This window comes from Excalfactoria chinensis, chromosome Z (genome assembly GCF_039878825.1).
Source record: "Excalfactoria chinensis isolate bCotChi1 chromosome Z, bCotChi1.hap2, whole genome shotgun sequence".
Lineage (NCBI taxonomy): Eukaryota > Metazoa > Chordata > Aves > Galliformes > Phasianidae > Excalfactoria > Excalfactoria chinensis.
Window position 1 is genome coordinate 36676557 of NC_092857.1, and position 14034 is coordinate 36690590.

Sequence of the window (14034 nt, forward strand, 5' to 3'; positions counted from 1 at the left end):
GCCCAGCTCCCTCAGCCTGTCTTTGTAGTGGAGGTGCTCCAGTCCTCTGACCAGCTTTGTGGCCCTCCTCTGGACTCTCTCCAACAGCTCCCTTTCTTTCGTGTGTTGGGGCCCCCAGACCTGGATACAGTACTCCAGATGGAGCCTCAGGAGGGCAGAGTAGAGAGAGACAATCACCTTCCCGTCTCTGCTGGCCACCCCTCTTCTGATGGAGCCCAGGATACCATTTGCTTTCCAAGCTGCAGGAGCACACTGCTGGCTCATGTGCAGTTTTTCATCCACCAGGAGCCCCAAGTCCTTCTCTGCAGGGCTATTCTCAAGGATTGCTCCTCCCAGTCTGTATATACTGTTAGGACTCCTCTGGCCCAAGTGCAAAACCTTGCACTTTGCTGTGTTGAACCTCATTAGATTCTCCTAGGCCCACTTTTTGAGTCTGTTGAGGTCCCTCTGAATGGCATCCCCTTTCTTCCACTGTGTCAACCGTACCACTCAGCTTGGTGTCATCAGCAAACCTGCTGAGGGTGCACTCAGTTCCATCATTAGTGTCATTGATAAAGATATTAAAGAGCACTGCATCCAATACAGCCCCCTGGGGGACACCACTCATTACCAGCCTTCACCAGGACCTGGATTTTCATGCACAAGATTTCAAACAAAGAGTTTAATAAGCACCACAGGTTTTTTGATTTGAGATTGAAAATCAGATCTAACAATACAATAACCATCTGACTGAATAGTACTTCTAACCATACTGCTTATTTTTGCAAACATCCTAATTTTGTAACATCTGTTCATCAGAAGGAATAAAAAAGGGTGTGTCCTGCTAACAGGAATGGTGACTCTGGAGAATGTTTCTTATTGGTGTTTTGGGTGTGGAAGTATTTGAGCACTTGCTCACAGTTTATGTAGTATTGTACAGTTCATCTTGTTCGCATGTATAAACACATGACTGAATGTTTACAACCTCAAGAAATCCCATATAAAGAAAATTCAGTAGATACCCATACTAATGTGATTAGTACCACCTCGTGGTTATCTCCACAAATTACATTTTTGGTTTGCTGACTAGCTTCATCTCCTCAGATAATAGTGAGGCAAAATCAGTGGATTTTTATATATTTATGTATTTAATCCTGTTGTGCAGCACCAATTCTTGCAGGTTTGCAGAAGTAGCCGGCTATCATAAGGGCTATGTTTAGTCTGAATCTTCAGATTTTGCTCTGGTACCCAAGTTTGTACAGCACAGAAGCTAAAATAATGTTGTGTCATGTTTCAAAGGCGATACTTCCTTACTCCTGCCACTGTGATGGAAGTGTAGTAACCTTGTTCTCTTAGTTTCAATGTCAACCTGTACATACTGTCTTCGACCTTCTGATAGCAAAAAAGATATGTGAGTTACGTAGCCAATGAGTTAATTTTGGTGTCCGTATCAGCGCAAGTGTGGACAATTAGCTAGTAGCCCTAGTGGAAATAAGTATTTTGCTTTGTTTTGGTGCTAAATCACTTGTAAGGCTGTCATTCTCTATTAGCTTGCTCTTGTGAACCATGAGATTACAAATTAGACACTGGTGTCTCACAGGAACTAGTTCCACAAAGCACTGACTTCACATAAATAACTAGCCATGTGAAACTTGTGATTTGATCTTCTGTGAATTTAGTAGAAAATAGGTGTGTTTGTTTTTGTCTTGATAGTAGTCCTAAATTTAGACCCCTCAGTTGCTAGATAGTTCTCAGTTTCCCACCTGCATTTCACAAGTACAGCCATGTCATGCCTGACAAATTTGGTGGCCTATTATGATGGATTTACAGCACCAGTGGATAAAGGAAGAGCAACTGGTATTATCTACCTGTGCAAAGCATTTGACACTGTTCCGCATGACATCATGGTTGCCGAAAAAATGGATTTGGCAGATGGAACACTCCCTGGATAAGGAATTGGCTGGATGGTCACACTCAGAGAGTTGCAGTCAGTGGCTCAGTGTCCAAGTGGAGACTGCTGACGAGCAGTTCTCGTCAGGTATTGGTGTTGGGCCTGGTGTTATTTAACTTCTTTGTGGGTGACATGGACATGGATTGAGTGCACCCTCAGCAAGCTTGCAGATGACACCAAGCTGAGTGGTGCAGATGACACACTAGAGGGAAGAGATGCCACTGAGAGGGACCTGGACAAGCTTGAAAGCTGAGTCCATGCCAACCTCATGAAGTTCAGTAAGGCCAAGTACAGGGTCCTGCACCTGGTTTGGGGTAGTCTCAAGCAAAGATACAGGTTGGGCTGAGAGTGGCTTGAGAGCAGTACTGAAGAGAAGGATTTGGGGGTATCAGTTGATGAAAGATTCAACATGAGCCAGCAGTGTGCACTTGCAGCCCAGAAAGTGAACTGTATCCTGAGTTGAACCAGAAGTGTGACCAGAAGGTTGAGGGAGGCAATTCTGACACTCTATGCTGTTCCCGTGAGAACCCATCTGGAGTATTGTGTCCAGTTCTGGAGCCCCCAGCACAAGGACATGAAATTGTTGAAGTGGATCCAGAGGAGGGCCACAAAGTGATTAGGGAGCTGGAGCACATCCATTCTGATGACAGGCTGAGAGAGCCGGGGCTGTTCAGCCTGGAGAAGAGGCTTTCCAACACTTCTGAAAAACAGCCTGGATTTTAGATGTTCTTCCTTCAGAGAAGGAGAGAAGAGGCAGGGGACATCACTCATCTCTCATCAACTGTCATCAACCCTTTCTGATTTGGTATACAGCCTTGACTTAATGAAGCAGTAAAATGAACCAGAAAAAATACACAACCAACTAAACCTACTTTTACCCAAGTATGGGTAATGCCTTTCTCCAATAATTTGAAACTTTGTGGCTCTGCTGATTGAGGATAACCGGACATTACTCTGGTAATGTGTCTCCAGAAGATGATCTCATGACTTGTTTTGAAGCTCTTGTTCTACCAGGAGGTTTTCAGAAATGGAAGAAGCAGACTGATGTTTTTGATTCCCCTATTTTAAATTGTTTTTACTAAACAGATAAAACCAGATGGATTGTTTTAGCTTGCCATTTGGCAGAAAAAGCATATTAGCAAATAAACAAATGAAAGAAGAAAATGAAGAAGAAAAAAGAAAAGAAAAAAGATCTTTGAGGATGAAGCAGAAAAGAAACCAGGATGTGGGACTGCCACAAGAAAGTCTGAAGTCAGATCTACTTCAGTTGCTATTAGAGAGTAGTAAAAATCTCAGGCAAGACATGCACAGATGTAGACTGCTTTGTTGATTTAAAATCCTTCTTTCTCACAGTTTGATTTGGAAAGGGAGAAAAGCATAGCAGCAATAGTGTTGATGTCAAAAAATGAAATCTGCATCTCTAGCACAGTGAAACATTGTTTGTTTTTCTTGGTCTTTTGCCAGTGACCCTTCTGGAGATATTTTGATTAGAAAGGAGATAAAATCTTAGACTTTAGCAGGAGAGACCAAACTCTTCTGGTAGTGGAAGGGATAGGTGTCATGGTTTTGCAATTCTGTAATTTTGCTATCAGTATTCCACATCATAACATCATGTAAAACATGAATAATTTTAACGAACGTGCTGCTCACAGAAGAAGACTGAATGTCCCAGGGAACACCACGGTCAGTCATATGACCAGGACTATATAATCTCACTTCAGTGCTGAACTCGCTCTTGGATCCTGCCAGCCAGGGGGAGAGCCGTGTGGGAGCGTTCCAGCCATTTCGCCTAGAGTTACAGTAGGCCTCTCGGTTTCGGGACTCACTCTCTCTTATTTTACTTGATTCGTTAGCCTTAATTCCAATTATATTGTATTATATTGTGTTATCCTGTATTCCGATATAGTATTTAGTAAATAAGTGTGCCTCCTTAGGTCCTTGCCGCTGTATTTATTTTCCTTTTCCCTTTTTCCCTTTTCCTTTTGGGATAGCAGCCTGCAGGCCAGCTGTCCCCCTGTCACAGGCACAGGTAGATTTTCAGTTAAACCATGACAATAGGGTTACCTGGAGGAAAAGTGAGCCCAGATGACATCATAATTTAACTGTTTCAGTTAAATTCCAGAATCCTACTGCAAGCTTAGGATCTACTTCAACAGATTTTCCTTGCACTTTTATCCTTTCTGCCTAAATTCCTTTCAATTGTGATTGTTTTGTTTTAGTGTATTATTTTCCTTCTTAGAGGGGAGAGGAGCAGGACGAGAATTACGCTTAAACTGCATTCGATCTGGACATGCAGAATAAGCCCATCATAATGATGCTCTCTGTGTGACCAAAAAAGTGAGTTGAAAGTGAATAATACTCTAATATTTGCTTTTCTTCATCTAGGCCTGAAACTGGAGTTACACTTACAGTTCTTCTGCATTTATAATTGTAAGACACTGCATTTTTTCATTAGTTATTGTGGCATATATTTTGATATGAATGTATTGAGTTTTCATAATGAGAAATAATACAAAATTTCAATTAATAACTAGTAAGAACTTCCATAAAATCTTTCTATAAAAACTGTCCACAAGAAAAACAAATCCTTTTACATCCTTTTGTTGCAGTAAGGACGTAAGACACCACCTGAGATAATGCCAGTTCAAGGGTTTGTAAAATGTAGGATACGAATTCTGTACATGGTACTATTAGAAATAGTTAAGATGACATAAAAACATTTGATTTCTAATTTCATTTAAAAAATACCAAGGGCCACTTGTAATATATACAAAAGAAGAGTGAGTGCCACAACATACTCTGCACCATAACTACACCTTTTCCCTGACTATGAGATGGATACTCATTTTCAAACCTGTGATTTTAAGTGATGTGCCAAGGGCTCCACAGAAATTAATGGCAGGGATACGATTAGAATCAGAGTTCTTAAAATCTGTTATCTCCCTCTAGACTAAAGCTTTCTCGCCTGACTAATGCTGTTGCAATGGCAATTATTTTTTTTTAATTTCTACTTCTGGAAATATTGGAGAAATGACCTGAGAAATGCAGCTCATGTCTAACAATTTGTGTGAGAGAAAAATTCATGGAATCATTGAATCTTAGAATAATAAAATTACTTGGGTTGGAAGGGACATCAAAGATCATCCAGTTCCAAACCTCTGCCATAGGTAGTGCTGCCCCCCACCAGCTCAGGCTGCTCAGGGTCCCATTCAGCCTGACACTGAATGCTTCCAGGATAAGGCATCCACAGCTTCTCCGGGCAGCCTATGCCAGTGCCTCACTGCTCTCTGAGTCAAGAATTACTTCATAACATCTAACTGAAACTTCCCCTCTTTCTGCTTAAAGCCATTCCACCTTGTCCCGTTCCTATCCACTTGCACAAAAGTTGGTCCTCCTCCTGCCTGTAAGCTCGTTGTAAGTACTGGAAGATTGCAACGAGCTCTCCCCACAGTCTTCTCTTCTCCAGGCTAAATAATCTCAACTCCTCCAACCTTTCATCACAGGAGAGGTGCTCCAACCTTCTGATCATCTTTGTGGCCCCCCTCTGGACCCATTCCAATAGTTCCACATCTCTCTTCCTGATCAAACAAGAATGCTATAGTGTTCATAGGATGTGTGTTTACAGCAGTTATGTATTACCTGTGTACTTGTAGGTATGTACAAGTGATCATAGTGAAGATCAGAGACAAAGGTAGACAAATTTGTGAGTAAGCCTCTTGGGGTTGAGGGCATTTATACACTCATTTTCCAAGGAGTATCTACAAAGCTGTGTGACTTAAAAATGCGTACTTCCTCTCAAATAGGCAGAAACCTACGGAATTTGAATCAAGGTCTACACCTCCATCTCTCACACATGTTAAATAAACATTGCAGATCAAAATAGAGGATCAATTACTTGCATGATCAGTAGATCTTGCAAGCAATCATTACATGAAGCACAGGCATGAAGCATGAAGCCTGTGCTGGTCACATCTAAGAAACATGGGCTGCAAATGTCAGACAGTTACACCTCACTCCCTCCTGTTATATTGGTAATTCTACACTTCAGAACAATCTTTCTACATGAATTAATTCTCCAAAAGTATAAGAAAAACTGGATGTATTATCTCCATAGCATCAGCTACAAAGTACTTTGTACCTGAGGCGTTTTATTTTTAGGGAAATGTTAACAACTATCAAAACCCACTGTTTATAGTCAAGTTTCCATGCAGAGTCCTAGCAATGTGAGAAAACTTATACAATGAAGGCTTGTGATTAATTCTATTATCTCTCGGCTTTAATGTTTATGACTGTTTGCTGGCTTTCCCTTTGTGACTGCATCTTGGTTTCAGTGATATGCCAGCTATACACGCAGTTATGTCAGTGATGGCACATCTACTGCTGTGTTTCAAGTTAATTTTAAGATTGATAACCATTAAGATACAGATTTGGGTCGTTTAAATCCCTCTTTCTCAAAATATATCTAATTTTCTTTCATTTAGTCATCTGATTTTCTTTAGACAAGAGTATATAATCTACTAAGTTCAACAAGACCTAGTGCTGGGTCCTGCACTTTGGCCACAGCAACCCCAGGCAACACATGAGCTTGGGGCAGAGTGGTTGGTCAAGTGCAATTTTCCCTTGGTGAATCCATTCTGACTACTCCTGATGACCTCTTCCAGTTGCTTGGAGATGGTATCCAGCACGAGTTGTTCCATCACCTTTCCACGGACCAAGGCGACACTGACTGGCCCGTAGTTTCCCTGTTCCTCCTTCTTGCCCTTTCTGAAGAAGTGCAACTCTGAAGAGTGCCATTGGCTATCTTCCAGTCTTCAGGCACTTCTCCCATTCTCCAAGACCTCTCAAAGATGATAGAGAGTAGTTCAGCAATCACCTCTGCCAACTCCCTCAGTACATCTGGATGCATACCATTAGGGCCCATGTATTTATGTACACTGATCCCACCTAGATGGTGGGATCTCAATTTCCCAGACTCTCTACCCACCAGGGCCCAGGAGCCCTGAGGGGAAGTCTTTGAATTGAAGACTGAAGCAAAGAAGGCGTTCAGAATCTCTGCCTTCTCAGCATCCTGTTACCAGGACACCTCCCTCGCTCAGCAGGGGACCCACATTATCCCTAGTCGTCTTTTTACTGTTAATATACTTATAAAAACAAGCAAACAAACACAAATAAAAATAAAAAACCTCCTTATTATCCTTTATCTCCCTTGCCGGCTTCAGCTCCAGGTGAGCTTTAGCCTTCTTTGTCTCTTCCCTGCAGGCCCTGACAACACTCCTATACTCCTCCCAAGAGGACAGGCCCTTTTTCCACATCTCATAGACCTTCTTGGTCCCTTTTATCTTATCCATGAGCTTCTTGATCATCCACGAAGGTTTCCTGCCACCTTTCCCTGATTTCCTACTGTTAGGGATGCACCAGTCCTGAGCTTGGAAGAAGTGCTGTTTAAATGTTGCTCAGCTCTCACAGGCCCCCTTACCTTCAAGCACTCTAACCCATTAGGTACCTCTAAGTACGTCCCAGAAAACGCTGAATTTGGCTCTCTGAAGGTCCAGTGTAGCAATCCTACTTTTTGCCTTACTTCTTCCACGCAGGATCTTGAACTCCGCTGTCTCGTGATCCCTACATCCCAAGCTGCCCCCAGCCTTCACATCCCTAACAAGCCCATCCCTGTTGGAAAGAACCAGGTTGCTGAGTTACTGAACTCCTCTGCAGTTTAACCAAACGTTGAAGCGCACCACTGTTGGCTTCAAAGAAATTAGGATACAGTTCTGAAAGACCACAGAAGCATTGTGAATACATTGCAATTGGGAAACCATGTTGACCTCTCTGCTGCTATGTCCCACCCATTTTGTTCTTCCAGACCAAAATGAGAGGTTTTCTTCCAAGAATTCTCTACTTTACTACACTTAATCTTAAAGGCAAGACCTTTTTTCTCAGTTTTCTGTTAAAACGCATTTAAATTCATTAAAAGAAAAAAAAAAAAAGAAAAAGAAAAAGAAAACAAAACACGATACATTTTTACTAATCTTGAATGTTCAACCATCTTTTATGCAACACCAGTTGTAGCTTTAGCCTAAGCATTAAAGAGAAAGTAAAGATGACCATCAGTGGACAGAATGCATAAATAGAACAGGGTTTATTATGATGACCTATTTTTAACATAAGAGCCATTGCTCTGAAGCTTCTGAGCTATTCCCAATCTCCTCTGTCAGTATCAGTTACTGATACTTCCTAATGCACCACCAAGTGATGAGTACTGGTAGGTATTTTGAACTAGTTCTGCCACTGTCACTGCCCTTCAATGTCCTTAGGACCACTTGGTGCAGACTGCATAGTGCTGCAGCAACTGAACTCAAGTAATTTATTCTCACTGGATCCACACTGCAGACAGTGCTGAACCTGCAATGTTCCTGTTGAAGACAGCTTTTTGTCAATGAGCTCTCGTGAGAAAACAGAAACACCGTTTCTGTGTCTGAGAGACCTTGTATTTGCAGTCTTTGGGCAGAGCTGCTGCTCATCAAGAAAATCTCCTGAGGCAGGGAAGTAACCGAGTTACATCTGCAGAACTTCTGGCTGTAAGGAAAGAGGAGTCCCAGCTGCAGGCAGCCTTTCTAGTTTCTGCTTGCACAACGATTTCTAGTGAGTATTTTTACTGGTGTTTATTTTTACCATCTTTCTGCTCTTAGACAAGTGAGCCGCTTCTTTACTGTCACTGTATTTCTATAAATCAAATGACTGCACCCAACCCATTGAGAGAATTTATCTCAGAATAGTAACTTTTGTTGAAGACGCGTAAGTTCTCCCGCACAGCTTGTGAATCACAGCTGCTGCAGCTCCGTGCTCTGCTCTCACTCAGCTGTGCATGTTCTACTCAGAGAAGCCAGCGGGCAGAAGCAACGTTCAGAACCAGACGGTGGAAAGTATTCATCTGAGTGATTAACAATGGAATCGGACACGTTCCGCAACCATTTTAGCTTCAACGTTTTGGTACCAAAAAACACCAGCTCCACTCCTTTACCTTCGTGAACGGGTATTAGAACAGCTCTGCTCGGTCTCACCTCGCTCTAGTTTTGGCTTTCTGCATGTGACACGGCAGCACCTGCGGGCACAGCCGGACCGGTAGCAGGGAGCCCCCGCCCGCAGTGAGCGGGCGCCCGAAGCCGCCTCCTTGCCCGGCGCAGCCCCGATTCTGCTGCGCTAGGTGAACACAGCCCCCACCCCCGCCGTCCCGGCTATGCCACTGCCCGCCAGACTTCCTCTCCGCGCCCCGCTCCGCACTTCCTGCCCCTCGCCCGGCCGCCAGCACCGCCCTCGCCGCGGGAGGTGCCGGGGGCTGCGGGGGGCGCGGCAGCGGCCGCTTTCCTGCTCCGGCCGAGGCAGCCCGACGGCTGAGCGCGGTGAGGTGAGCTTGGGTCGCTGGCGGCAGGCGGGGCCGGGCCGAAGCGGGGCTTCGCGAGGCTTCGCAGGGATGGGGCAGTGCCGGCGGCGAAGGATGGCGCTGGGGGTGGCTGTGCCTGCAGGTCCCCCGGCCGGACCCCCTCCGGGCCGGGGGGGAGGCGAGCGGAGTCTGCCCCGGACAGGGCCGCGGGTTGTGGCCCGTTTTGCTCTGTGCCCGCAGCTTCTGTGCTCTGGGGGTCTCGCAGGGGCTGGGGCGCCCCGAGCCCGGAGTAGCTCCGCTTACCGCAGCGGGCTATGGATAACGCTGTGATTGAAGTGAGTGGGCAGTGACGGGTTCCGGCCGCTGGTCCTGCCGGAGCCTGACGACTGTGCGTGGAGATGCCGTCTTGCCACGGGGACTGCCCGCCCCTCGGCCCTCTTGGGGCGCTGCACAGTCTGCCCATCAAAGCGCATTTTAATCGCTCTGTGCTTGATGAACGGCTGCTCGAGATGAGGTGGCTTTCTTCTTTGTTTATTTTCTGTTTATTTTTCCAGTGTGGGGTTGTGTGTTTTACAGTGAAATTGTACTAGTGGTTTTACAGGGTGGAGGGGATGATGTGATGTTATGGTTCCCGTGCTGTGCATATAAGCTTACTCTATTCTTTTTACTTTTATTAGTTTTTATGAGCAAGCAGGGGTCTTTTCAGTTTTGATACTAACAAGATATTCATTTTATATGGAAAAGTGCCTAAAACAAACCATGTCCTTAAAAAGAAATTAGCAATCTGGCTAACAGTGAACTGTTCTCATGTGTAACTTTTCTTGCTCACTGTTGTTCCCATATGGAAGTGTTCTGGATGCCACAACTGATGAGTAGCCCGAGAGTCAATGTGCAAGTGTCACAAACCATAGCCCTGCTGGGAAACTCTTCTTTAGATGAATCGAGTGAGGGGCAGTGCATGGTGGGCCCTGATCTGAAAAGTCACCACTGAGGTGGTGGTAGCCATCAGCCACTCCCCCTTAGCAGGAGCTTTCTCCATCTTATCATGTTCTTCTGATCTGTTATTTGTGCCTACAAATACACTTGGAAAGGAAGACCTGAGGTTCATTCTGGGTCTCAAGTGGTGTTTTTTCCTGAGAACGATGAACATGCAGTTGCAGAACCTGTTGGCCGAGAGCTGCGCCCCTTCCTGTGGAGGGTGTAATGTGATAATTTGGACAAACAGTGACTCAGGGGCCTCTCAAGGCTTCATATCTGAGGCCTGTGGACAGGGGATGGCTCCCTGGGTGAGATGGTGGCAAGTGGCCTAACCCACTCTGACTTGGGGATGGCTACCCTGGGGGCTGGCTGTGTCTCTGCTACCAGTCCTCAGAGAGGCTTCTGGGTCCTGGCTGCTCGGGAGGGATCTGCTTCAGCTGGCAGTAGGGCAGCACAAGAAGCAGGAGGTGTTAGCTTGCTCAAGCATCCATCGCCTTCCTAACGAAGTGTCACTGGGTTGGGGTCAGAGGGCCAGAATGTTCAGAGGTCAGGAGTTCTGTGCTTTACCAAGTGTACAACATGATGCATGTGGCAGAGCATCTCATTCCACAGCTGTAGTAAACATGGATGAGAGATGGGTTCCTTCATTTTTGGTAAAATCACATTCTTACAAGGAAAATCAGAAACATGTTTTCTTTTTTACTTAACAGCTGTGCCAAGGTATTTCCTGGAGAACAGCATGCACAAATACATTTCCATATCAATGTATTTCCTAGGCTGATTTGCATATCTTTCCTTCAGGATGCATATCTCCCCAGGAGAAAGCCACACATTTCTTGTTTGTAAGCTGTAGCAGGAGGAAATGCCAGTATTGCATCTGGGGTTATGCCCTGGATCAGATTGGGTGGATGGAAGGTCTCCATGTGTCCTGTCTCTTCACTCCTTCTCCTTTTTCTCCTTCTGTTGACTACAAAACATATTTCCAATTGACACAAATGAGTTAAGGACAAGCAACACTGGATTTTTTTTTAAGAGGGAAAAATGCATGGAAGTTAAGTGAGGAGTGCTTCAGTGAAACCAGTGCTTGCTCACCCATTTTTTTCTAGTAGGGGCAGCTCAGGCAGCATGACACTGAGGTATCCACCGTCCTGTGGCACTGTGCTCCAGGCAAGACAGTCACTTCTGTTTGTGCAGTTGCTTCACCTCCATGACTTTCTGAGCTAAGCGGCAAACTCAGTAGTTAACTTTCCAGCAAGTCTCTGAAGCTGGTGAGGTGGGTGCTTCCTGTAGGAGCCACTGGTTGGGTGTTGGGTAGATGCTTTTCAGCAGAGGTTGAGGTTGGATGTTTAGGAAAAAATGATTCCCAGAATGAGCGGTGAGTCATTGGAACAGTCTGGAGTCACTATCCCTGGGTGTGTTTTAGAACCATGTGGGTAAGACACTGAGATACATAGCTAGTGGGCATGGTGGTAATAGGTTGACGATTGAACTAGATGATCTCAGAGGTCTTTTCCAGCTGTTATGATTCTGTGTACTTCTTACTGCCAGGAGGTAAACACAACATGTTTTATTCAAGCAGAACTTGAAATGGTGCACTGTGTCTTGCAATTTGTGTTTAGTTACTTTTCCATGTTTTCAAGTATACCAGCTTGTACCTTTACAGTGAAGAGCAGGACACAGGTGACTTCGGGCAGATTTTGTTATACGTTTTTTGAAATGTAATGTTTGTAAATAACTCATCTTGTCCTTAGTTGGTGTGGTTGTCCCTGTTTCATAGAATCATAGACTCACAGAATGACTTGGGTTGGAAGGGACCTTAAACATCATCTATCTCCAGTCCCCTACCAGCCACTAAATCTGGTATTTCCTGCATTTTAATTTTGTTTCTGAGGTTCTGTGGTTTTAGATTTGCAGGGAATCTGCTCTGTAAATCTCAAGTGTTCCTCTTTGTGTACCACAGCAGGAAGTGGATCTGCACTGCAGCATGTGCATTTCCGTGGCCTATACCTTTGTACTGTTAGTGTGCGATGCAGGTGGTGTGGCTGTGCTACTGAGGGAGAGTGACAAGGAGTTGTGTCTGACACTGAGTTTGGAAGGAGTGTTCCAAAGTGCACGTGGGTGCACATGCTCTGGGTGCACATGCACGTGAAATGTACATGTGCTGTTGAAGGACTTAAGCCCTGGGCATAGAATAATATCAGCATCTCTGTTTCCTGCTAGCGGTTGGAATCGTTATCTTCTGTGATCATAGCACGTCCCCATGCAAAACCCTTTGACGGTTGCTGCCATTTATTAAATTATAATACATTACAACTTGTGAATTGCACGCACAGGGAAAAATAAGTTGTTGTATTTAACAGCACGCACCTTGAATGATTGCATAACAGATTAGTAGCAAATGTACCCATTTCACCTTGAGATAGTGTCGTGTAGTACACTGGTGTTTGCTGTTTGATTTTTGACTGTTTTTGCTGTTTTTTGTCTGCAATAGTACCGAAAGGAAAAGAAAAAAAGAAAAAAAAGAAGGTTGATCTCAATTTGCAGGAGAGCAGTCTTATTGCCAACTGTGCCCAAGGTTCCCAGTGGTGTTGGGGGATTTCTTGAGCTAAGTGCTGTTGCACTCCTTAAGACTGGATTTTATCAACTCATAGGATATTATGGCCTGTTGTAAACAGAATCGCAGCTGCCCTTTGCCCTCACATCGTGTTAAAATGGGCTGCTTCACAGTGTGAGACTAGGCTCAGCAGCAGCCAGCGCCTTCCATGTTGCTCACTAGCTAAACCTCATGCATTAAGGCAAGCTACTTAATTTTGGTCAAGAGCAGCAGAAAACAGCGGATCAAAAGATATAGCACTTCATATGATTTTCCATTGAAGTCAACAGCGTTTGCTTATTTACTTAAATAAATAAGTTACCCTTAGGGTATTTATGTACTTACTTACCTAATAACTAACTAGCCTGGAACCAAATCATTAGGTTCATATCACCAGTTGAAAGCAAGACGTTAATTACTTCTGGAAGGATGAGACTAAGGTTCATTATTGACTGAGTAGGATGACAAGGAATCTGTCCTCTTACTCTAGACGAGTGCTGTTAATTAGCTTGCTGTATGGAATATGTGATAGAAGGATGGCTGGTTTGTTCTGTTTGGTTTTGGTTGTATTGTTAGGAATATTTGAGATTTTTGTGCAAAATTGATGTGAGGCTTTCTGTAGCAGCTAATGTTATAATGTGGCTTTTTTCTTCCTCCAGGTGGAAATATCTGCCCTCCTTGCTTGGTGGAGTCCAGCTGAGAGCTGTTGCATTACTGCAGTGAAGGTTTGATTGCGTTCATATAGTAATCTAAGTGGGGGATGTAGTATAACACACATAATTTAATTTGTTAATTAATTTTAATTTAATTTTGTGTTTCTGATTTTTTGCTTTTTTTGACATGGTAGAGGTTGGGAACAGCTGCTGAGGAATGAAATCTCCACCTCTTCTCGTGGCCTCACTCCTGGCCTGCATTGTTGTTTTGGGTTTCAATTACTGGATTGCAAGCTCTCGCAGTTTGGATCTGCAGGTAACGTTCCTATTGCTCTGCATGTGGTCATGCACATCTGCAGTTGGCAAAGGTAATTCACAGTAAGCAGGATGCTTCCACTAGATGTGATGAGTTTGCTTTGGCCTGCTTTAGGGATTTTTCACAAATACTACAGCCAATACTTACCAGTACAGGGAAAAAAGGGAGGTCAGGGGGACCCAAAGC

The 14034-nt window shown here is 44.3% G+C and overlaps 1 protein-coding gene across 4 annotated transcripts in view; it reads left to right on the forward strand.

Moving 5' to 3' along the window:
- The first annotated feature begins 8451 nt into the window (after positions 1-8451).
- The window catches only part of GOLM1 (golgi membrane protein 1), a 33234-nt gene continuing 27651 nt past the window's right edge, over positions 8452-14034 (forward strand). For 2 of the 4 annotated variants that reach the window (XM_072360216.1, XM_072360213.1), the window contains exons 1-3: positions 9201-9332; positions 13539-13604; positions 13727-13848. In XM_072360216.1, coding sequence (XP_072216317.1) covers positions 13750-13848 — 99 coding nt within the window. In that variant the 5' untranslated portion in view covers positions 9201-9332; positions 13539-13604; positions 13727-13749. Of the gene's footprint in view, positions 8570-9200; positions 9333-9769; positions 9823-13538; positions 13605-13726; positions 13849-14034 lie in introns of those variants that run through there. The other 2 variants (XM_072360214.1, XM_072360215.1) reach the window with 2 other exon arrangements.